Raw genomic sequence first — 25,114 nt, 5'->3', positions numbered from 1 at the left:
TTTACTGTATACTGCTATTTGCAAACACAAGAATAACCTAGAACAGAAATGATTTAGCCTTACTTATAATACCAGGCACAAAGGGAACTCAAGTTTAGTGAAACAACTAAGTTTTAATACATTAAACAAAAACACAACAGTTTGAATCTAAGCATTTCATTACTCTAACAGCTGTTAAAATTGCAAATAGCATATGAAAAAAAACTTCTGATGAACCTCTGATGAAAAAGAATCAAAACCCACTACTTTTCTAGCACTGAACTTTATCTACTCTAAATAAAAATGACGTCTAGATAATATTGTGATTAGAAGTATAGCTGTAATGTTTAGAAGGTTTTTAGAAAGCACAATAAACAAATCTGAAAGTCAGTAACAGCCTCACTTGATGACATCTTTTCAAATTTTAAGCAATCATCAATTTCACTATGTTTTTAAAAAGGCATATATTCACCAGCTTTGTAACAGACTCTTCTTTAAATTCCCATTTTTCTATCAATTAATTTTATCTTTTTAACTCAGAGTACGCTATGGAGGAAGAAGTAGGGCTGTCAATAACTCCACCAGCTGAATAAGTTCAAAAAATCCCTAATCATAAACATTTGGCATAATCACAAATCATTACCATAAGCAAAATCATGCAGAATTTAAGTATGTAATTGAAGTAAGTATTAAGCATGCTGAGATGTCTGTATGAAAGATTACTATTTTAACTTAATTTAAAACAAAAAGAATACACAAAAATAACAGAATTAAATTTTTAATCCAAAATAAATAGCCATGCTAGTTTAATTTTCTAATATTGTTTGAAAATATAACAGTTTTATTAAAGAACCACACTGATTTATGTATATATACACCCTACTAATACCAAATTCTAGCTACAGTGTATGAAAAACAGCCTGTACTCTAATTCACATGATCAAATATTAAGCTTCATTTATCATGTATAAACATTAGGAAGGGATTATAAAAATTTAGTTGACCTTGAATGTGCAAAAACATGCATAACCTATTGAATGACCACCTTGTGCCATTAAACGTGGTGATTTCCTGGGTGATGCAACTGATGTTTCTTCCAGACGGCTCCTCAAATTCCGGCTGGGTACAGTTAACTCATCTTCATCAATAGCATCATTACCACTCTCTTTAACTCCTTCTTCATCCATAATATCATCAAGACCAATAACTGGGGGGAAAAAGAAAACAAAAAAGAAAAAACCAAGATAGAGCCTAAAACTTAAAATGAACAAAATGTGTTGCAGCTGTAGGACTAAGCAAGGTAGTGAAAGAGACAGGGAAAAATAAGTAAAAAGCCATTTAAAACAAACAAAAGGGAAAAAAAATGAAGATAGGCAAGACAAAAAATTCCCATGTGAGGCAGTTTTAGTGTAGAAGAAACTATGACCCAATGCTTAAAATTTCTGCAGATAGTCCTCATAGCTTTCTGGTGGACTCACATTTTTATTGTTTTTTATGCCACAGGAAGGTCCCCAGTCTTAATAAGATCAGCTGTCCCTCATTGCTCCTTTTCATTTAAGAAAAGGTGAAGAAAGATAAACAGTAGAAAAAGCTGATCCAGAAGAACAATGGACTTCAAAAACCAGAGTTTTCTCATGAGATACAATTTCGAAACTGCAAGTCCCACCCACATCACACATCTCCACCTACAACCCATTTTTGGAAGGGTATTGAGTGCAGCATGCACAAGTCTCCCAGCCAGAGTTAGAGAACATTGTCCAATTCCTATCCTCCACTAACCTGAGAAGGATCCCAGAGGTTGCTCTTGAAAATAGGTTTCCTAAGAGGCAGTCAGGCCACTGTACCAGCCATTCTCCTCACCTTCTCTAAGTCTGGTTCTGCAATGGTAGCCTCTCCTATCCCAAGATCCTATGTGTGATTAATGAATCCTGGTCCCTGTAGGATGCGAAATTTGTGAGATCAAGCCAAAGACCGAAGCAATTTTATAAAAACACATAGAAGAGTCTTACAAATACAACACAAGACTCTAAGCAAGTTACCCTATTTCTCACTATCCAGGCACTTAGGCAGAAGAATTTTAAAGGCAAAACTTAAACAACAGAAATAAGCTAATTTTTTTTAATCAGTTGCTGACTTAAGTTTGCTTAGATTTAATGCATTTATCGTAGAAATCAAAAAAGCAAGAAACTAATAGAAAAGTTAGAATTTTCAGATTGCCTCTGAAACTCTGAATTTCTGCTTTAAAAGCTCTCATGAAGCCACTGCAATAACGAGCATTAAAAACAAACAAACAAAAAAAAGAGGTTGTAAAAGATTGCTAAAAGCCAAGCACTGATGAGTAACCAGGCCTGTCAAGACTGTCATTCAACCCACAGGTACATGACAGGATGAACTAACAAAGATTTTTTTTCCAAGTTCAAAAATTAGGAAGTTTTTAAATAGCCTTTTAAATTAAGGCTGAATTTGGCACCTGGTGAACTGCATTCTGGACCTCTGCAATTAGAAAGCTGTCAGGAGCTGAAAGCTAGAAGTTTCTTTAGCTGACAAATTACTGTCACTCATTTAATTTTAACCATCTTATTTAGTTACTGCATTGTATTACCTCTGCATAGAGGAAAAGCATATTTCTGAAAATTACTGGCAACTCTTTTCAAGCCACGCAGCTATCTTAATGCATACACACAGATATCACACAAGCTGCACAGGACTGATAAAGCTAGTGTTACTCTACTCAACCACATGTTCTTTAATTACTTATTTACTATAAGCTACACACTGGGGAAAATGTGACACTGACTGCCCTGCCAGACTTTATTTTCTCCTCAATATCTGTCTTGGACAACAGCCAGCATTAGGAAACTGAACAAGATGGATCCTAACTCAGGCTACCCGTTCTTGTGTTCTGAAAGATTACATTCCTTCAACAGCACAACACTTTGGCATCTGTTGTTTTATTAGAATATTCCTACAAAACTATAGAATCACAGAATCATTAGCCTTGGAAGGGACCTTTAAAGGTCATCTAGTTCAACTTCCCTGCAATTAACCAGGACACCCACAGTTAGATCAGGTTGCCCAGAGCCTGATCCAGCCCTGCCTCAAAAGTCTCCAAGGACAGGGAGCGAGCATGGGGAAGAGACCACCCTCACCTCCTTCTGATCCTTTAATGCAGAACTACACTAATACTGAAGATAATGTGACAAATAAGGACTATTCAGAAAACTTCTGGAACAGTTCTAGAACAGATTTCACAGCTCATTAAAGCATCAGATTTTACATGCTCTTATACAAGTTAATCTAATTAAACACCCTTCTTCATTAACACAAGGGATAAATTCAGATTACTATTGACAGTTTGAAATATTAGAATGAAAATATTTTCATACTTACAAGACTCTGTGCTGTAGCTTTAATTTTATGGAGTGAATTTGAAGCACAGAATCTTGTTTATTTCAAACCACCTGAGCTACAACTCAGTTACTACAGCCACGTGAGGTGGGATGAGGAGCACTCAACACAGAACCCTGCTGGGAAAGGAAAAAATGACAAAGAATAGTAACAGATACAGGGGAGATGAGAAAATTGAATTATGAAAGGGAAGACGATGCAGAGATACAGATTTGGAAAGAGGAAACCAACCAAAGCAGATACAGACAGAAAGAGATTATCTTATTAATAAATAACTAGAGATTATCTTAGTAATAAGCATCTACAGAAATGAAGAAAGAGGTATAAGTGATAGAAAATCAAGTAGGAAGAAGGAAAAATAAGAAAAAAATCATATCAGAACAGAAAAGGTGTACACTAGCATACAACTGAAGAAGCTGCAAAGAAGGAAAAAAAGGGTCATAGTCAATATACATATATATATACTGGAAGAAATACCACTATCACCTTAATATTTTGAGTGTCTCTGTTACTTGCAAAGTGTTTATATTTCCAAAATACTCTGCTGTGCCATCTTTTCATGTGTTTGACACTAATAGAATAGCATATTAAAAATATTTGCAAATTTAAGTAAATTTTGCATGTGTTAAAACAAAACTGTGATAATTTCTTCACCAATGTATAATTGAGGCAAACAGGCCTTACTTGATGGAGGAAGGCAAGAGAAAGAGAATACGTAAAATATCAGCAACATCTTTGAAATTATTATTCTCAGCCAAAATTAGACAGAAATATTCAAATTTTTGACACATTTTTGACAAGGTTAAGTTTCAAGTATAGAACTGGAGTTCTTATTTTGAGGATATAAGGTCTGTTTTTTGCTTAGCTAATCACATCGAATAATGTTCCACTATTCCTGCTTTGTACTGTTGCCGAAGATTCAACTCCTCTCCCTGTTCCAAGGAAAGAAGTAAACTCTGCAGAAGGACCAACAGTGTGGAAAACTGACAGTTCATTACCTACCCCCCCCAAAAAAAATAAAAACACAAAAAAAAAACACAAAAAACCATGCAAAACATCTTCAAAATTCTCAATCTGACACCAATGCAGCAAACTCAATTTTACACAGAAAGGTTACTACCTTGGTCACAAGACACTGTGTAGCTTAGAGGAAGGAAGGTAAAAAGGTAAAAATATTGAAACTGTAACTCATTTTGGGTTGCAATCTAGAAGTTACATTCAAAATTACTTTATATGTAAGGAAGGAAAAAAAAAAAAAAAAAAAAAAAAAAAAGATGTTTCATTTTAGAGAAAACAGCCTGAAGTATCTAAAACATCCAGCCAATTATTAAAAAGTATCTGTAATCAGAACAATCATTTTGACACCAAACATTTAGTATGTGATCACAATTTTAGCAGAGGTAATGCCTTCAACAGTACTCATGAACACACAGGCTAAAGCTAGAAAGAACAGACTGCACCTGGAGCAAACCTTTTCCAAGTAGCAATCCAGAAGGACAAGAAAAAAGTGCTATAGCTCCCAACAGCCTCTGCACGCTCTCATATAGGGCCAGTCTTCCACATAATTTATTAGAAGTACTTCTGTGATAAACATACTTATAAAACACACTAGTTAAAAGTTTGATTCTATTATGAAATCCAGAAACATCTCTGAATGTTAGGCAATTCAAATCCCATTCATCCTACTACACGCGTAATACATACTACATCAAACTACTCCAGTGAGTGACATCCTGAAAAACTACAGAGTTACAAGAGCTAGAAATGTCCATTTGGTATGAATGCTGCTTATTTAGTTTCATTATGCATATATATTATATATGTATGCACACACAGCCATACTCAATTCAACAACACAAGATGAAAATCGCCATTCTGCGGCTGTTGATTGCAAGCCAACATCTTTGGAGATGAGTGGCAAATCACTGCATTACTTGCAATGAATGAAATCATACAATCTCTACTACAAGTGTTTTCAGTCTGTTCTCACAAGGTCATAAAATTAGTGGATAAATTTCCATATATCTTACAGCAAGAAATAACAGAACAAAACCTATCACTACGCTATCAAACAAGAGTGAAAAGAAGGTGTTGCTCTGAAGAGAAATGTCATACCCTAAGCTTCATATTTTCCACATCACACACACACACACACACACACACACACACACAGTACTCAAACATGAAAGACAGGTGGGAGCTATTCCACATAATTTATCTGCATTGATTATTTCATTTTTGGGAGAACTAACATTCTGCCATACACATGATCAGAACCAGAAACACACCTACAAGTACCCTACACACCACGCTTTGAGTGTTTCATTTCACTCTTGAAAGCCTCACTTCATCAAATTCTGTCTCTTAACTGGCAAAGACAGCAGTTTGTCAACTTCTACTATGACACTGGGTCTTACTGCTAAAACCTATTTCAATAGGTCACAATAAGCAACTTTCATTACTACAAAGTTCCCAAGAACTGCAGTGAGGTCTAAGATTTGCCAACGGTCTGTACCTTGATTACTGAAATAAAAATCTTCCCCAGTGTGCTACAGAAGCAGAAATCTGCTTTGTTTAATCCCACAAACCAGCAACCTAACTACATCTTCACTGTTTAGCACTCACTTTTCAGACACATCCTGAAAGGATTTCAGCATAACAAATGCTGATTTGACCCATGCCCTTTCTATCTTACAAAAAGTAATGAAAAATTACTTCCATCTCTACTCAAAGTCATTAGCAGACCTGGAAACAATCTTTTCTTCTCCAAACACCAATCATTCAATCAACGTTGAACAAGACAACCCCATCCCATTACTTTGTGGCAACTAAAGAGCAAGCTCAGAGTAGATTAAATTAATAATGTCATCTAATTGAACAAAAAAATTAGATCCGACACAAACTGGATTTAGGACAAGGCACTGACAAAGTTCCTCCTATCAAGACACAAGCAACAGATATCTATTCACATCCCCTTTGGTATTTGTCAGTGCTGACTATGATGCTAATACTCTTCCCATAAGAATCACATATAATCCAATCTATAGAACGGCTTGAACATTTTCTGTGGAAATGCCTCTAACAAGCAGCGATTGGAAATTAAACTTAAAAATCAAAGCAGCTCTGTTTCATAGACAATACTTAAATTGTTTAGGGGTTGTACAGCTAAGATGCTATCAGCATCCATTACATACAGATTACATACAGAGCTCAGCAGTAACAGAAAGCTCACTCCAGGTGAATGATATGCAATATAAACACAAAAGCTGAGCAAGACTGGTGCAGTGTTGGCAAGCAATCACTTTGTATTAGGCCTGTAAATAATGCTTATCAAGGACTGATGTCAACTCATCAGCAAGCAAAAGGGCAGTACACTGACCCATAACTGAGACTAGCAGAAAAATGGTTATTACAAATCTGTTAAGTAGTTACACAGGCCTGACACCTGCCCTTCTCAAAGCTCCTTTCACAGAAATGTACTCAAATCCAGCTTTAAAGATATAGGATCATAGAATCACCTAGATTGGAAAGCACCTTCAAGATTACCATGTCCAACCATCAATCTGACTTACCAAGTCCCATCAATAAACAATAAACAAATAATAAGCATAATATAATTATAATAAACAATGTCCCTTAATGCCATGTCCACATGTCTCTTAAATATCCTCCAGATATGAGGACTCCACCACTTTCAGTCATGTTTTCAGTTTTGATTCCCTGCAGACTAAAATAGTAGCCACAATTAATTGAGTTAGTTCACTTATTTAAATGAACAGCAAGCTTAAAAATTATTTAAACATCTGCAGTATTAATTATTCCAATGCTGATCACTTTTAGGAGAAATATTTAACTAGTGTACCACAAGCCCTCAGATAACTCCCCATAACTTCTAAAACATCCAGCTGTATCCTGACTGAATGAAACAAAAATTAAAAGCCAGTCAAATTTACAAAATGATGGCAGAGATATGTTTTTTCCTGGTTTCATGTTGGCATGAGAGAGGAGAATTGGTTCAGCTGCACATTAAAACTGATAAAACGCATTTTACCTTTAGGTTAAAGACAAAAGAGTGTAAGGATATGAACTATTACAAGAGCAAACAAAAATATTAAAGACGGCCTCAAATCACATTGTACTAAAGCAGTAAAAGAACAAAGTCTTCTTTTGTTTCTGTAGCTCACTGGGTCACTGCTTCAATCAGTAACAACTTTTATTTAGGCAAATTAATCTCTAAGCCATAACAGGACTCGATCTAATGAAGGTAAGAATTTAGTCTGTTAGTAGAAACAGAATATATTATGCTAGGAATAGATCAAGATTTTCAGAAATAGTTCATAAAAGTTAATAGAAAAAAAGCCAGTGTGATCAGTTCTCTGCACTAATCTACAACACTTTTTGGCAATGGCAATGAATCAAAAAAAAAATTCAAAACTTGTAGTCAAATCAATAAAAAAACATATTTACAACATACATAATTCTAGAATATAATTTTCTCCCAACTCTTCTCCAAAGTTAGAATAGTTTTCTCCAGTCTCTCAAAACTGCTCCATAACTCCCAACATGATTTTTATTTAAAACTTTGTTCTAACGTGTTTCCAAATCAGGTGCTTCCGAACAATAACCGATAGTATTACTGTTCCAATGTTTTGCTTCGAGACAACCAAAGCACAACACGCACTCAGTATCAACTGAGAAGTAGAACTTCCAGTCCTGACAAAGTAACCCTGACATTAGAGAAGCAATCTAGTTCACCTCAAACACTCCTATTGCCCATCCCAAACTGTCAAATTTTTGAAAACACCTAGCAACTCCACGAGGCACAGTTGTTATGCTAAACAAATCACAATTTTAATTGGGAATAATTTACACATACTCAAGTCAAAGCCCAAATTACTTTTGTCTCAGACCAGATTAAAAAGAACCGCATGTTGTACATGCCAAGCATGTAAACAGCACAACAAAAGCGGCAGGGAAGAGAGAGAAATCCCAAGTTGTTATTTCTACATTACGGAAAAAGGATTGGCACTGACGTATTACTGTATTTAAAACTGTAATCTTAAAAAATTATAAGATTTACCTGTTGAACAAGGCATCTGGAAATTGGGATCATTGCTATCCAAAACAGGCAAACAGAACTGGGCACTTGCAGATCCTAGCATAGGATCCTTATCGCTGAGCATGTTCTTCAGCGAATCCTCTAAGACATTCTGACTTGTACTAAAGTCCTCACAGATTTCATTCTCCAGGTTGGATCCTAGAAATAGGGCATCATCTAAGTGTTCAGTAGGAATTAAATGGTTAAATGTATCAACTATATCCATGAAGAGTCCTGTGTGTCTTTCAGCCCTATAGAAAGACAAGAAAAATATCATAAGAAAATAAGCTACAAATTGTAAAACACCTAAGAAACTAGTAAATTCTTTCTGCTGTTTTCAGAACTCTTAAGGTATTCTGGAATTATTTGAAAAATTAAAAAAATAAAAATCTGCTTATGGCTTATTATGGCTCACTGCATACCTAAAATCATTTCTCTTTCTAGCTATCTCAAAAAGAAGCTGCATGCTAAGTTACTAATAGCTGCTTCATCAACATCAAAGTGCTGCCACTTCCACAGAGTGCTTATAACACGGTTTATGCAAAACATCTTTCTAGTTGTCTCAACCTTAAAGAACTGGGGTGCAGGGGGTGGTGTGGAACCTGGTTAGTATTCTGCATGTGCACATCTTTGTTCCTCTGTAAATACAAAGTCATGGTCAGCTTCTGCCAACATCAGTGAAGCTGAGAAAGCTCAGGAGCAAAGACCAGGGCCCAACGCTGAGAAAGATTACATTCCCATTCGCACAGGAACTAGCAAGTACTTCAAAGCAAGTAACTATTTTTAAGCAGTGGAGTCTTCACCCTACTATTTTTTCACTTATTGTTATATTCAAGGTTACAAAGGTTTTACATGAAAATGTAACCCCGATCAAGTACATGAGAATTCTGTCAGATGGCCTCAGAAAGGCAAGAATTGCTTTACAAACTTTAGTTTTGAAAAAGTTCAGGTGAGACCTAAGTAGCTTCAATCAAAGATTGTACCTACAATTTACAAGAAGCAATTCTCAATTTCCTGTATCAGTTCTTAGCAACATAGCAAAGATGTCACTGTTTCAGCAGAGATTCAACTGATAAAAATGGACAACTACATGATAGAAAGATGTCATCAAAATGCTTCTTCGAAAGTTCAGCATAACCACGTACTCTGAGTGCAGATTAATCATTATAGTAAATATGGTAATCTTAGGACATAAGGGAGATGGAGTAGTGTCTGGCAATATCTAGAAAGCCTGAGAGACCAATTTTGGCACATACAAAGCTGTCCAGGCTTCTGGAAACAGGAAAAGGGCACATTCTCTCCCACACTTTCCTTTATCAGCCACCTTCACCCACACAGCAGCATTTGATTTTTTGCATGAAGGCATTAATTAAAGGAAAAGCAGAGAAGTGAGATTTACAGTTTGTGGTGCTTGAATTAGTTGCTAGATTCCTATTCTAGGAAACTGCCACAAAATATGAGTCCACTTATGCTCACTACAACATAAGTATTCTTTCTTTTACATGCATATTAACTGAGTTACTTCCATTTTAGTGATCAAGGGAGCAATCTAAGACATAGACATACCTGTCTTGCTAACATTTTAAAACTATTTTTAAAATGTATTTAATATCACAAGTTCACAAAAACCACATGTGAGCATGAAAAATACCTTTTTTTATTAAAAACATGACAGACTTTCTTCATTCCCCCATAAGGCAGAAAACAACTATTAGGTGTAGCATGATGCCTCTGCAGAGCATAGTGCCTTTTCACACACTAAGCATGACAAAAACAGTCTAATGCACAACATCCTACAGGCCAACCAGGCAGCCAAAAGGAAAATTCATGCCAAATCAGGTGCATTTACATAATAAAGTAGCAGTTTTACAACAAGAATGCTGTAATTTGAAAATTCCCTACACCAAAAAATACATTTTTTATTAAGCAGTGCATCTATGCATGCAGCATGTCAACAAGACTCTACAGCAATCCATAGGCTTCTACAGAGTTCATAAAATGATTTCCAAGTTTGGCAACAAGCAAAGCTAATTGCAGCTGAGGAGGTGCTGTTCTGTACTGTATGATCTACTCTATTATGCAACAAAGCTACAACAATTTGATACTACACAGAGTGAACTGAAGAGCTGGAGCTGCTCCAAGTAGGAAAATAATTATAATAGCCACAACTGGAACTTTAAAACTCCCTCCTGTAATGACATGTGTTTGTTTTGTATGCGTGTGTGTTTTGTTTTTAAACACTTGCATCATACAAGCATGTGAGTAAGAAACACATGATAAAATGATGGCAAACTTAGCCACCAGCAAGCACCAATGACACTCACAAATTACTGTAAGAAATCTTTTCTATCTAAAATTAAATATGAAGGAGAGACACATACAATGTTTGCCTGTTTTCCCTTCTACAGGAGGAGAACATTTATATAATACTCATTCAAAAACTTCTGTTATCAAGGTGGTGTTGTCCACTTCATTAATAGCAAGTTCCACATAACAAAAGCTCTGGTAGAACTGCAGCCCCTGCTACCAAAAATGGCTGCTGACAAACTAATCTTTCTCAACTACCTGATAAGAGGCAGAGGGGAGACTACCTACAGTACTGCAGAACCACCATGCACCTACTCAGAACACTAAATGCACTGCAAAATAATTGTCAAAACATCTACAATGTAATGGCCACAGTCATCTTCAGAAACACCTAGCTAATTACAGAGAGAATTCAAGAAAAATTTTATCAAAAAGTCTGTTTCTGGAGTATGATTCTATGATTAAGTAAAAGTTCTAGCCAAGTGTTGCAGTAAATCATCGCTGCAAGTTTACAATCACAGTGGTTTCACATAGAAGTCCCACCACAACCAAATCTAGTAAGATTAAAAAACTGACGTTCTTCAATGCTAAGATAGTTAGAGAAGCATGCCAGCAAAGCACATGAACAAAGTAAGGCAACATTTTGATTCCAAGACGCTAATGTTCAATTCTTTGTATAAAATTTGCACCATACCAAGTTTTGAAAAAGTATTTCTATGACTACTACATCAATCATCATGTGAGGTGTAGAACCTGGAGGGACTGACAAAAAAAGAAACACATACTTCGTGCTAGACAAGATTTTAAAAACACTTTTAAAAATTTCTTCCCTCTTCTGCACAGATTGCATTTTGTATTTAAGCATATAAAGTTCCTGTATGTTTAATAATTGTCTCTTTAAAATGAAGTCCGGCTTATGAAGTCCACAGAATTTAAGACATTAGAAAAATACTGTAGTTCTATTAAAAAATAGTAATGATTGCCTGAGGTTTGGACAGACAGGAAAAACATCTGAAAAACAAACCAAAGAAAGGAAAAAAGCTCACTCTTCCTAGTCAGGATACTCTGCATTCTAAACGCTGGAGATCCCACCTACATAACTGATCTACTTGACTCAGTAAGTCTGAAGCTGCTGAAGACAGCATAGTGACATTATAATTCTTTCCATTTCATTTATCTACATTCCTGAATAGACTTTCTTTTCAATTCACTGAACTTGGCTGATGCTTCTAAAAGGTTTTCTAAATCTAGCTATTGACTGGACTGATGTTAGAAACACAACAATGTTGAAAGCAAGCGACTTGGCCTGTTGTCCTGTAAGCGCTTTCCATCAGCTTACACACACCAAATAACCAGAGCAAGACTGGTCTAAACAGCAGCTAATGAACTCCACAGAAGTCTCAAATGACAGTCATTTCCTCAAGCCATAGTATTAAAAGCACTGGTCAGAAAAGTGTATAAATGGAACATAGCTATTTGGATAAACTGTTTCTTAGAGATCAAAACATACGCAAAAAGCTGACACTGCATCATCAGTCAGCCATAAATTTTAAGAACAGCCTCCCAACAGGATAGAATGAAACTGCATCTGAACTGACATGGAGTTAGCTAACTGCACACGGGGTTTAGGCAATCTTCTCCTGAGTGTTTTTGTGAATACCATACCTAAAAAGAGCACTCAGCACACCAGACACTTCTTCACTTCACAGAGGTGACAAAGCACCTCAAGTGCCCCTGATATCCTAATACTTGTAACTCACCCATCAACCAGCGTCACCTGCTGAGCACCGGCAAGTTTTACTCTTACTCTCCTACTTCCATGTATACAAAACCTTAATGTTTAAGGTTACCACTGCCTAGATGAAAATTAATGCTAAGCTGCCATGCATCCATGTTTTCAGCATTAGAAGCTGTATTTAGTCTTACAATGCTTACAGCTAACACAGCACCAAAAGCCGCAAGTGAGAGACTCATGTTCTCTACAGTAGAACAGGTTCTAGCCAACAGAGCTCGCAACCTAAACACATCATGGGATAAAGAAGGAAATCAGTATTAGGCAATATGTCAGTGGCAGAGCCAGTAACTAAATTGGATTTTACAGCTCCCACACCAATCTGTTCTTACTCTGGTTCATATTGTCTCAAATCCCGTCATAGAGGGCAGTCTTCAAAAAATAAAAGAAATGACAAAATGCTTTTCACAGGATGAGAAGATTTGATTTATGAACACCTGAGTTCAGATTTACTACAGAAAATGTCAGTGCTCTTTATCAAAAACAAAAAGAACAAGAAAACTGATAAATCAAACAAAACTCAGAATATGGTTTGCTAAGCTTTGGCCTTTGAGAATAATCAGATTTTATCTAATTTACCAACCTCTCATCAAACAGGACACCATCAAAGATATGTCTAACAGCAACATGCAGTCAAAAGGAGTATTTGAAATATCAGGATTGTGTACAGCAGGTACACTGATAAAGCTGGATGCCAAAAACATCATCCCATAAGTATCTCTATGTCTCCTGTTCTCTTTCAGTGACTAAGAAGTAAAATAAATTTCAAACAATGGTTTAAGATAAAAGACAAGGAAATGCAAAAAAGATAGAAAAATATTTTCCTAATTATACAAGATGAAATTATATCACACAAAATAAAATTAACAGACCTTCTTTCAACAGATTAACCACTCTTCAAATAAAATGTTATTTCACTTCAGCTGTTAGCAGAGGAATTAAGTGTTACACTAGAAGTTGTGTTCTGTCACAAGAACAACTTAATGCTGGGATATGCTCCATATGTCATAAAGCAGACCTCTCTCCTTTGCTGGACCATCCCCTCCGTGAATACTGTTGAATCTCACAAAGATAACAAAGAAGGATTATACTTTTTATATCACTCACAAACACATTATAGATCTCTATATAACACTAGAATTTGTAAGCCCGCTAAGAAGAAATATTCCCCTGAAAATAAAAAAGCCTAAGACAGATTACTTTTCACAGAATCACAGAACTGTAGGAGTTGGAAGGGACCTCCAAAGGACTCCTTTTCCATAACTGCTCTACTCTTCCACTCCCCACCACTCCCCCCAATCCCCCCCCTTAAATTCCTCAATAATTGCTTTATCATAGAATCACAGAACAGTTTGGGTTGGAAATGACCTCAAGGATCATCAAGTTCCAACTCTCCTGCCGCAGGCAGAGTTGTCAGCCATTAGATCAAATACTAGATTGGGTTGCCCAGAGCCCTATTCAACCTGGCCTTAAACACCTCCAGGGACAGGGCATCCACAGTCTCCCTCAGCAACCTGTTCCAGCACCTCACCACTCTCAATGAAAGTTTTCCCCTGACATCTAATCTAAATCTCCCCTCTTTCAGTTTAAAACTATTCCCCCTGTTTTATCACTATCCACCCGTGTAAAAAGTTGACTTCCCTCTTGCTTATGAACTCCCTTTAAACATTGGAAGACTGTAACAAGGTCTCCTCACAGCCTTCTCCTTTCTAGAGTGAACAAGACCAGTTCCTTTAGTCTGTCTTCACAGGAGAGGTGCTACAGCCCTTCTGACTATCTTTGTGGCCCTTCTCTCTCCCCCAAAGTTCCACATCTTTCCTGTGCTGGGGGCCTCAGACCTGGACCCAGTACTTCAGATGGGGCCTCAAAAGGGCAGAGTAGAGGTTGACAGTCACCTCCTTCGCCTGGCTGGCCAGCCCTCTTCTGATGGAGCCTGGGATACCATTGGCCTTCCAGGCAGCAAGCATGCACTGCTGGCTCAAGTTCAGTTTTTCATCAACCAGGACACCCCTAAGTCCTTCTCAGCAGGACTACTCTCAAGGAGTTCTTCTCCCAGTTTGTATACATATATGGGATTACCTTGACCCAAGTGTAAAACCTGTTGAATCTCATTAGGTTCACAAGGGCCCACTTTTCAACTTTATCAAGATGACCAAGGTAGTTTAAGTTTGAACACTGCCTAAGTGTTAAGCTTTGTAATACGTTACATTGACTGCTTGTCAGTTGTCCCAGATAAAGCAACTCCATTCCTAACACTTGTTGAATTTCTCACTCTCTCCGATATGATTCATTTGGAAAAGCACCCAAGAATTAGGATTTTCAGAAATAGATGCTCAGTGGTGAAACCTTGGGAGATTTTCCATGGCAATATAACACCCTCCATGAGATCACACTGATATTATTCAGATGCATGTCACAAGCTGCCCATATTTCTCATTTTGCTGTTATATAATGAACACTCATATCCTCTTCACTGCACTTTGTCATTTCTCCTTCCAAATACTATCTTTTAAAAGTATTCTCTTAGTCATTAAAGGTATCTGACATGACAGGCAAGATAATAAAAGATTATTATTTCCTAGAAATAATTTCTTTCTTAACATTTTTGTGATTTGGATTCAATAATACTTACATTGTTCAGGGAAAATTAAATTTAAAAAACTGAAGACTTTCAGAAAGTTAACAGCTAACATTATTCCATGTATCATACATATGCTCAGCCCTTCACACATGAACAAAATTTACTCCATTTAAGAGTAGAGTCAAGCACTCCAAAGAGGTCACAGAAGTACAGCAGACTTATTAAACAGTTCTTCGAGCTTTAGTTTTCTCAGAAACAACTTAAGAACCAATCTACACTGTGACAACTATACTGAATTAGATCTAGTTCAACATGACTTGGAGTTCTAGATGCCCTCTCAGCTCCTTAAAATTCATGAGGGTTAACAAATGTAACATACTTGCAAAAAACAAATGGTTGAATAACAGACAATGATGGTTAAAAAATAGCTAAATGTTTTGATTATAACTAAGAATTTCAAAGCAGAACTGAAATTAGAAGAAAAATCTTTGTAGTGAAGCAAAAAGAGAGCTGACCACAGTTCTGTTGCAAGCTACAAAGTAAGCATAAAGACCATTCAAGCTAAACTACCTCAAGAAATACAAAGCACAGCATGTCTAGATCTCCCTCACTGGGTGTTCCCCAAACTTTAACAGATTAATTTATTAAGCACAATTAATGTGAATTAGTACTGTTAAAGAAAAACCATATTCACAATTATCACATATTATCCTATCGTATTTCCTCAGTTTTGTGATGTTAGTACCAAATGTAGACATATAGACACATAATGGAATAACAGCCATCTAAAAGACAACGCTGCCACAAGAATTTGTACACTGCGCCTGCTGTCATTTCATGCTCCTGCATTCCCTTAACCATTTTCATGCTCCATTCCTCACACTATTTCTTCTAATTCACCCTACAGTGAGCAGTGTTCCTCTCCCAGTCACAGAACTGTAGGAGTTGGAAGGGACTGCTGAGGATCACCTAGTCCAAGCCCGCCACTAAAGCAGGTTCTCTAGAACAGGTCACACAGGAAAGCATCCAATTGTGTTCAGTTGCTCATTGCACAGCTATGTCTCCACTATACAGACTATACTGAAGGAATGCGTGTTAACTTGAGTGATAGCTCTCCTAATATATGATGCATATTAGGTATCCACACTCCAGCACTAGAAAGGAAGCATGGACACACTGTCCCTGGAAAGCCATACCACTCAAAATCAGGATCCAGAAATGCCACCAGGCTACAGCCTCTCCCATGCACCCCAGATGACCATATTTTGTGCCACGCTTCCTACAGCGAGTACTGTACACAAGAGTTAAACACGGGAATTGTTGATGAGGCTAAGTACGAGGAATGGGAGGAGGAGCCCGCAGCAGGTCAGACCAATAGCAGAGGCACAGCTGGTTCTAAACTGGCGTTTGTTTGCCAGGTTTGCGTGGGGCAAGAAGGCAGCAGAGGTGAAAACAGGCAAGAGCAGCGAAGGGTGAAGGCTTCGCCCACGTGGGGCAGCGCATGGCGGGCAGGAGCACGACAGGGGGCACGGGCCGGGCCCCGGGGCAGACAAGCAGTCAGCCGCATGCGCGGGCAGCCAGGCCGGGCCGTACAGTACCGCGGAGCCCGGCCCCGGCCGGCCAAAGGCCCGCGGCCTCCACAAGGTCATCGCCGACGGAGCGGGGCCGAGAGCTCCCACCAGGCCCGCGGGCCGCCTCCGCGGGGCAGGAAGGCCGCCTCCGCGCCCGGCCCGCGCTCCGTCCGTACGACGGAAGCAGGCCGCGGCCCGCCCGGCCCCAGCCGCGACTCCAGGCCCCGCCAACGGGCCGGGAGCGTCTTCACCACACCGGGCCACGTCCGTCCGCCACGCCCCGGGACAGCGGGGAGAGGCCGCGCGACGCTGCCCTCTCTCCCTCGCCCTGCCGCGGCCACTTACCCTGCTCCGCCGCCCGGCGCTGCCCCGGCAGGAAGGACGCGGCTGCCGCGGTGAAGGGAGAGAGAGCGGCCTGCGGGAGCGGGGCTCCCCCTGCCGCGGCTGGTTCCGTCCCGGCCTGGCGCGGCTGGCTGGCTGGGCAGGGCTAGCGGTGTCGGCCGCGCGCCCGCTCCCCGTAAGCGCGCCCCCGCGGCGTCAGGCGAGCGGCGCCGCGCCGGGCCCGGCCGCTCATGTGATGGTGCTGTTTACGGGGAGGCGGTGCCACGCTGCGCAGGCGCCGGGCGGGAGTGGCCCGACCGGGTGGGGAGGGCGCGTGTGCTGCGTGCCGTCTGCCTGCAGCAAGGTAGTGGCGCTCCTCAGGGCATCGGCGCTGATTCGCTCCCGGTCACTCCCGTTGGAGCTAGAATGGCTCCCGCTTCGCAACCCCGGGGCCACCACGAGACGGACTGCGGCGTTGCGGCGGCCGGCGGAAGGCCTGCGGGGGCACGTTCTGCCTCTCTTTTGCTTTCTGGTCGATTTGTGTGTGTGCATCGTGCCAGAGTGGGCCTCCGCACACAGAATTACAGAATCACAGAATGGCCAGAGTTGGAAGGGACTTCAAGGATCATGAATCTCCAACCCCCCTGCCACATGCAGGGCCACCAACCTCCTCCCCATTTAATGCTAGGCCAGGCTGCCCAGGGCCCCATCCAGTCTGGCCTTGAACACCTCCAGGGACAGGGCATCCACAACCTCCCTGGCAGCCTGTTCCAGCACCTGAAGAGATTTGTGCACCGTGTAACACTGCCTAAACAAATAACCTTTTTTTTCCTTCTAGTTTTCATTATAATGACTTAAATGCAGCATACTTACCAACAGCACTGTCACAGGGCATGCTTTCAGCTGCTGCGTGGGTTAGTTGCAATGAGACAAACACCTTCGTTGCAAAGCATGGTTTTTAACCCAGATGTCTCTCTCCGTCCTTCGTAGATCATATTTATGTACATCATATCACCACAAGTTGATTTTTCAAATTATCCATCTGTGCTTTTCCAGTTTCAGAAATTCTCTCTCCAAGGCAGGCGTCTGATTCAAAGAGTAGTGCTACATTACAATGGCATAGTACTGGGCTACTGAGTTTATGGCACTAATTTCTCCACAGGCTTTCAACAAGGTGCTAATACTTTGATATATTATTAAGATTATAGTAAGGTATGAAATTACTGTCTGAAGTGAAACTCCCTTTACCACATCTGCATTGCACAGATTTTCCTATTGATTGCATTACTTTAGATGGAAGCACCATCAAAGCATCACTAGCAATCTGATCACTGCTCATTGCCACGCTCTGTTCTTTTTTTACACTTTGCAAACTTGCCCAACTCCTGTGACCTAGGTCACTGTAGTAGAGCTCATATACTTCTTTTAGCCATGACTGCCTATCAAATATAGTGATCTTTCCATCTATAATGCTTACGTTATGGTTTTAGGTAACATTAAGTAAAAGAAAAACAAAACAAAAAAAAAAAAAAACAAAAAAACCAACATCACCACAGAGAGCAACTGAATAGGCATTACAGATAACTTTGTATACAATGGCATATCAGCTACGCACAAGTACAGCTGCACCACTTGCTGTCTTTCCCAGCAACACTTTTATAATGCCATCCCATTACATTAGATATTTGGTAATATTCCAGATCTTGCAAGTTATTTCCATTGGAAAGCAACCTATTTATTTTCTGAGAACTCTGTGCCACTGCCCTAAAACGCAAGATAAATCAGCAGGAGAAGGCAGTTTCTTTGCCAGTAGTTCCAAATCTCTACAGTTCATTCCAAAAGATTGCTGAATTGTTTTCCTTATACCCTTCTGCTTTCCATGATGTTTTTTTCTAAATATTACTTATGAAAATATCTTATACGTAGTCAAATTTCTTACTGAACATGGTTTGCTTTTGTGTATTAAATACTGTTTCTTCAGTTCTTCAGTCAAAATATAGAAAGAAGCTGGATTGCTGCACACCCAAATTATATCAAGGATGAAGTGATGGGGTATGTTGCAAACATACATGTCTCTCCTGTGCCCCAGGATAGTATTTTTCATTGTTATACACTACAGCATTAGTCCTTTAACTATTCAGGGAAACTCTCACAAGAACAGCTCTTTTTTGGTTGTGGAGGTTTGTTGAATTTTCTAAAGGTATTTAATTTTAATCATACTAAAGACCAAGTGTTGCAGTAATTTTGTAAACTACGTAATTTCTTCCTGCTAATGCAGGAGAAGAAGCTGGCACCCACTGTGTCACAACCTCCTTTCAGGTAGTTATAGAGTGCAAACATCTAAAGATATACCTGCACTCAAATGTTGCACTATACCCACTTCTTTCCATTAGGTTTAAGACAAGACTGTTCTCTTTCCCCGCTTTAAGACTCATCAAAAGCTGCTGATCACTAGAAAAAGCAGTAGTTTCATGTGAGCAACAGGAAATCATGCAGTTCTATGGAAATAGAAGTAGATTAAGCTGTTGGTTTAAAAAATAGAACAAAAGTGTGATTCTGAAGACAAGGATGTTTGGCCATTGATTATATACCGGAATATTTTTTAGTAGAGATATGAAACATACAGATAATACAAGCTATTTATTTTATCAAATGGAATACACACATTAAAGACTAAAATAAGATATTTTATACTGGAAGATAAGATAGAGTTATGATTATATGCAGACATTTGTGTAAAACAGGAAAAAAAACCATCCTTGAATGAAGTTTTAGATTGGAGGAAAACAAATTCCAATAGCTCACATAAAGCTGGCTTTTCTGAGTTACTTCCTACAGTAGCTTGGGCAGTTGCCTATGGAACTGCTGCTAGAGTTACTAATACTCTAAATACCTGATGTTTCACTCCAGTGCCTGATTAACTTTATTTTTAGATACTGTGGAGACAATTGTTTGGTACTAAATAATGGTTAAAAAGAATAAGCTTTGACTAAGTATTCATTTTATGATTTTTTTCCCACAGGTATTCATAAGGAGATATGTAAAAAAGCATAAATCTTTATTCTATAACTTCAGGTGTATATATACATATATATATATATGTATACACCATATATATATATATACTTACTGAACTTCATTCAGACAAGTTGCACTGTGTACGTGATATATCTTCATTAGAAATTCATACAGGTTTTCTTTGAAGCTGTTTTCTGATTTGTGGTGTTTCCTCTCTGCTTTTCCACTAAGGCTTGGCATTGTATTTCCTTCACATGCATGTTCAGCAATCATCTCTACCCTCTATCCCTGTTCTATAGCAGGTTGTTCCAAGTGTTTCCTGCCAACAAATGTGATACCACATCAAGTAGCTGGAGCATGAGCATGGTGCTAGAAATAGAGGCTGTCAGCATGCCTTTTTGCTAAGGTTGTTGGGCTGTAGGGCTGTTCTGCTGAGTGCTAAAGCACAGAACCAAGAGGCTGTAAGGTAACCAGATTGCTAAAAAACAAAAGGCCACTTATTTCTTAAATACATGATTCTTAATTTAAAAAAAAAAAAAAAAAAAAAAAGAGAGAGAGAGAGAGAGAGAATAAAGAAAAATACAGTATAAATAAACTAGTTTAGGAATGAAGAACATATGATTTATCACTGTGAAAATCAAAATCAAGTGAAAGAACTTCAAAGATTCAAAATTGTAATTTGATATTGCTAGATGTTCCCTAGATGTTCCCTCATCTGTTGTAGAAGAAATCTTATTGAACACACATATTTAGTCTGAATTAATCTTTCTTGGACAAATTAGACAACGACTATGCATGGCATCCAGGCCTTTTTCCGTCAATACAATTCTTGCTCTTATTCTAGATTTTATCCAAATGTCATTAGATAATAGTGTATTATATATGTGAGTGGGAGTCTATACAGCAACAAGTCACAAACATTTTATGATGCTCCTGGGAATACTGGCTGTACACCATTCAGCTTTGCAATAAACCCACTCCTAACCCTGGCTTCCCGCTGAGACGGGCCTCTGCTCCTCATGCTCCTCTGGGAGTCATCGGCTGTATAGGGTGAGCGGTACAACTGCATGGTTCAGTCCCAGCCCTAGCTCTTATAGAAGCAGAAAGATGTTCTCCTGGGTGCTGCCTGTAACTTTTCTATGGTATGCAAATAGAAATCTTGCCTCTGAACTTGAAACGTGATTAGTCAGCTCTTTCAGGATTTGTAGGTGGACATTCTCCAACCTCTCCAACTAGAAAATACAAAGTCCCTTGGAAATGTTTCTATGAGAAATGTTCATGTTCTAAATACTTATTTTCATAAAATTTGCAGCCATTTCCTTCTACTCTGTATTACTCAATACTGAGGCAAAGTGTTAATTTAGGTTGAGACTGTTCATAATTCATCATTATTCTCTTCTATTTTCTGAAACGTGGCAAATTTGGCAAATTCCATGTCTTGTGGCATCATGTTGAACAAAAAACAGGAAGTTGGTGTGAGGGGCTCGCTGCCATTGCTTGGGAACTGGCAGGGCATAAGTCAGCATATAGCGAGCAACTGTGTTATACATCACTTCCTGTTAATTTCCTTTTTTTTTTTTTTTTTTTTTTTTTTTCATTTATGAAACTGCACTTATCTCAGCCCCTAAAGTTTTGTACTTTTCAAGGAACTCTCTACTAGGATCAAGGGAGTAGTGAAAAGCCAGACATCCCATCCTAAAGAGCAGATGGGAGAGAAAGGCAGCCATCCTTGGGAGGAGGGCTGTGTGTTAACATAGAACATCACACACGGCAAGCTCAAAGGGATAGTTACACTCACAATATAAGGAATCATTTCATGGCTTGCATTTCTGCTGTGCTTCCTTTGCCATTACCTACCTCTATTAGAGTGAATTGAGTTGTTGTAGAGTTGAATTGAGACATTAAAGGTAAGTTCAGGGTTTGTATTTCCTACATTGGAGTACAGATTTACTCAGAAACTGAAGAAGGGAGGCTAAGCAACAAATAGCCTCCTATTAGTACCAGCCAATGAAAAATTCATTGAGCTACAATGCCGAAGAGATATGGTTGCATTCAGATCAGTATCATAACTGTGGTCCTGTGCATTGGGAAGATTGGATCGTCCTCAGCCATTCCTCCTACAAAGCCTGAATGCAATTCAACTTCAGAAAAAGGTATCTGTGAAGCTTGCTAAGTATTTCCATGTGCGAGTTTATGAAGGATAAGAATAAGAATGAAGTACAGCTCTATACAGCTATTACTCCTAAGGTGAAACTAAGATTCGAACCCACCACAAAAAGCATTTTCCCCATACTCAGGCTTTGTTACATTGATGCAGGCTACATGCAGTGCTGACCACTGAAGTTCTTCACTGTATAAACATTTCTATGTTTGGCATTCTCACCTATGTGAACACTGTGGTATCTGGTTTTCTTTGGCCGCACTCTTTTAGAGTTCTCATTTGAATCAGAAATGGAAGCAGACAACTTGATCTTCTGGCACCATCCTTATCTCTTCTTGTCAGACCATCACTTAGCCACTATTCCCTCACAGAGATGTTTTCCCATGATAAGCAATTGTGTTGTTATTGAGATAATTAATTATCAACACACCTAGGACAGAATGCTTTATAACAACATCAAAATTAACAGAATTCATACAAAGCAATCACCAAAAGGAAAATAATGTCGGGCTTGCTTTGTGCTGTAGCATAAATTCATATCAGTAAAAATGAAATCAGGTTATAATCATTAGTGTTTATTACAAATTGAAATAAATGACTTTTTACCTTACTTTGAAATGTATATTGCGTGTAGACAAGTGAGACTTTTTGTTATCTACCTGCAGATATCAGTGCTGATCAGAACTGAATTTGGTCTCGTGCTCCCTTTACAGAACATGCTCTCACCTTCATGTAATGCAGCCTGATTTAGGCATCTCTGTTAGCACAATTAGTTGCCTGACATAAGTTCAGAAATCCTTTAATGGAATGTAAGCCATTACAATGGGTAAACATCCTCTTTGCTCAGCAGTCCCAGCAATTAAAAGAAACTTCGGTCTGCTATTAGGATTTGAGTTAAACTGGCAAATTGTAATTATAGTGTATTTATGTATGTATGTATATGTAATTATTAGTGATAACTTCAGTAGAGATTACACAAATATGTACAAAAAGAGAGCACTGTTCCAAATAGATTATTGTGGTTTCCAAATCGACTGTCTCCTCTACAGTTACTAATATAGCCAAATTGCAACAACTCTAAAAATGAATGAATGCTACCTCAATTATTTAAACTGTATCACATATGTTTAAAAGCCACCTTGCAAAAACAAAAACAAACAAATAAAAAGTCTTAAATGCTGCAGTCAAACATGCAGAAGTTTAAATACAGTATGGATATGGGCAGCTATGAAACCTTAGTTTTCCCCTCACATACAAATAATTATACATCTTTTTCCCTCCACCACTGCATTTACAAGAATGAGCAATGCTCATATGAATTAGCAATGTTTTACTGTTTTTCATATGGTCAAAGATCTCAGCTCTAATTTAAAATTTGTGCATGTGTGGTTCTTCTATAGCACTTTGGATGGGTCTTACAACTGCACTCCTTATGCAAAGACTCCAATTAATGGAGAACTGAGGAACCTGATTTGTTAACAAGCATTACCTGGTTTTGAGTGTTACATTAGAAATGCTTCAGGACCCATCAGAAATATGCAACACTACATAGTATCAAATCATTTCTACACTTCATTTGAAATTGAGTACTCAAGCACTTCAGGAGGTAGTCAGATTCAAGAGAAAAATTTTTTACTTCATATTCAATTTTGATGCCTGGTTACAGAGTATCTTGTTTAACTGCCTTTCCCCAACATTGGCAAAACATTACAATTACAATCTACCAATTTTCTGCCGCAACTGCAAGATCATACTCCTCCAAATACTTAACAGAGATTTTTAAACTTGTGTTAAACATGCAAAGGAATATTACCATTTACAAACCATACTTACCCAACCCATTCAGTCCACAACATGAAAGCCTTGTAAAAGAAGAGTAATATGCTGTAAGAACTGCCAACATATAGACACATAAAAGAACAATAGCTGAGCAATAATTTTAAATTATCTAAAATTAGATGCATTAGTAGAGCCTCTTTAATGTGAGGCCTTAGCATTAAGAGGAGATACAGTAATTCCATTTGAGTTTCTTCCCTTTTATTTATAAACTCATAAATTATACAGAACCTAAACTAGCTTTATTTTCATCTGCTATACTCACAGTTCAGATAGAGCCAACTTTTTTTTTTTTTCCCGTTAAAAGGTCTTGTTAGACAAAAGAAATTTTATTCTTCATTCCCTACAGATTCATATTTAAATACACACTTCATAAGTTGACTTAATCTTTGCATTAAACTGATAAAAAAACATTATGCAAAGTTTTTCCTCTTTATCAGTGTCTGTTTATGCAAGTGCCTGAGGTCAAGTCCACTTTTAAGAAGTTCATAGGACCAAACTACTATTGCAAGTATGTTACAGCTCTTAACCTAAATTCATCCCTCCTATGTGTAAGATACAGGAATTACACAAGAGACTAAGTATATACACCTAAAGGTTTAAGTATAAAAAAATCAAATGTATTTCACTAGGATTTACAGAAATGTGAAGAATCTGAAATACATGAACGGATTATTTTTACCTTAATTTGGATACTTACCTACACTGAACAAGTGTCAGTTATCAGCCTGCTAACTGCTGAGTTACAGAATTTTTGCAGGATGTTTGAAATTCTTCCTTGACAAGAGAAATATTGATAACTTTTTCATTTCAAAGGTGGTCTCAATCCTTCAAATGACCATAAACTGTCATATATACACAGGAGTAATAAGCCAACGGAGCTGGACAGAGTAGAACTGCATCCTGCCACTTTTTACTTGCACAAGGTGCTAGGAAGCCCCTACGCAGCTGGTCATACTAAAACCATTCAAGGACCAATTTAACAAAAGTACCATTTTGCATATAGAAGAGTTATATTTACCCCAATTACAGTGAACTGGGG

The 25,114-nt window shown here is 38.3% G+C and overlaps 1 protein-coding gene across 11 annotated transcripts in view; it reads right to left on the bottom strand.

Annotated features, from left to right (window-relative positions):
- The window catches only part of PHF3 (PHD finger protein 3), a 44,848-nt gene extending 27,568 nt beyond the window's left edge, over positions 1–17,280 (bottom strand). The window contains exons 1-4 of one of the 11 annotated variants that reach the window (XM_052700789.1): positions 17,082–17,280; positions 3,370–3,503; positions 1,759–1,914; positions 1,025–1,186 (exon numbers count right to left, since the gene is read on the bottom strand). In XM_052700789.1, coding sequence (XP_052556749.1) covers positions 1,025–1,166 — 142 coding nt within the window. In that variant the 5' untranslated portion in view covers positions 1,167–1,186; positions 1,759–1,914; positions 3,370–3,503; positions 17,082–17,280. Of the gene's footprint in view, positions 1–1,024; positions 1,187–1,758; positions 1,915–2,449; positions 2,708–3,369; positions 3,507–8,467; positions 8,737–17,081 lie in introns of those variants that run through there. The other 10 variants (XM_052700845.1, XM_052700797.1, XM_052700806.1 and 7 more) reach the window with 10 other exon arrangements.
- Positions 17,281–25,114: the final 7,834 nt, after the last annotated feature.

This window comes from Tympanuchus pallidicinctus, unplaced genomic scaffold (genome assembly GCF_026119805.1).
Source record: "Tympanuchus pallidicinctus isolate F22 unplaced genomic scaffold, pur_lepc_1.0 scaffold1, whole genome shotgun sequence".
Taxonomy (NCBI): Eukaryota; Metazoa; Chordata; class Aves; order Galliformes; family Phasianidae; genus Tympanuchus; species Tympanuchus pallidicinctus.
The sequence above is the reverse complement of the archived record's forward strand: the minus strand, read 5'-3'. Positions and strand labels throughout refer to the sequence as shown.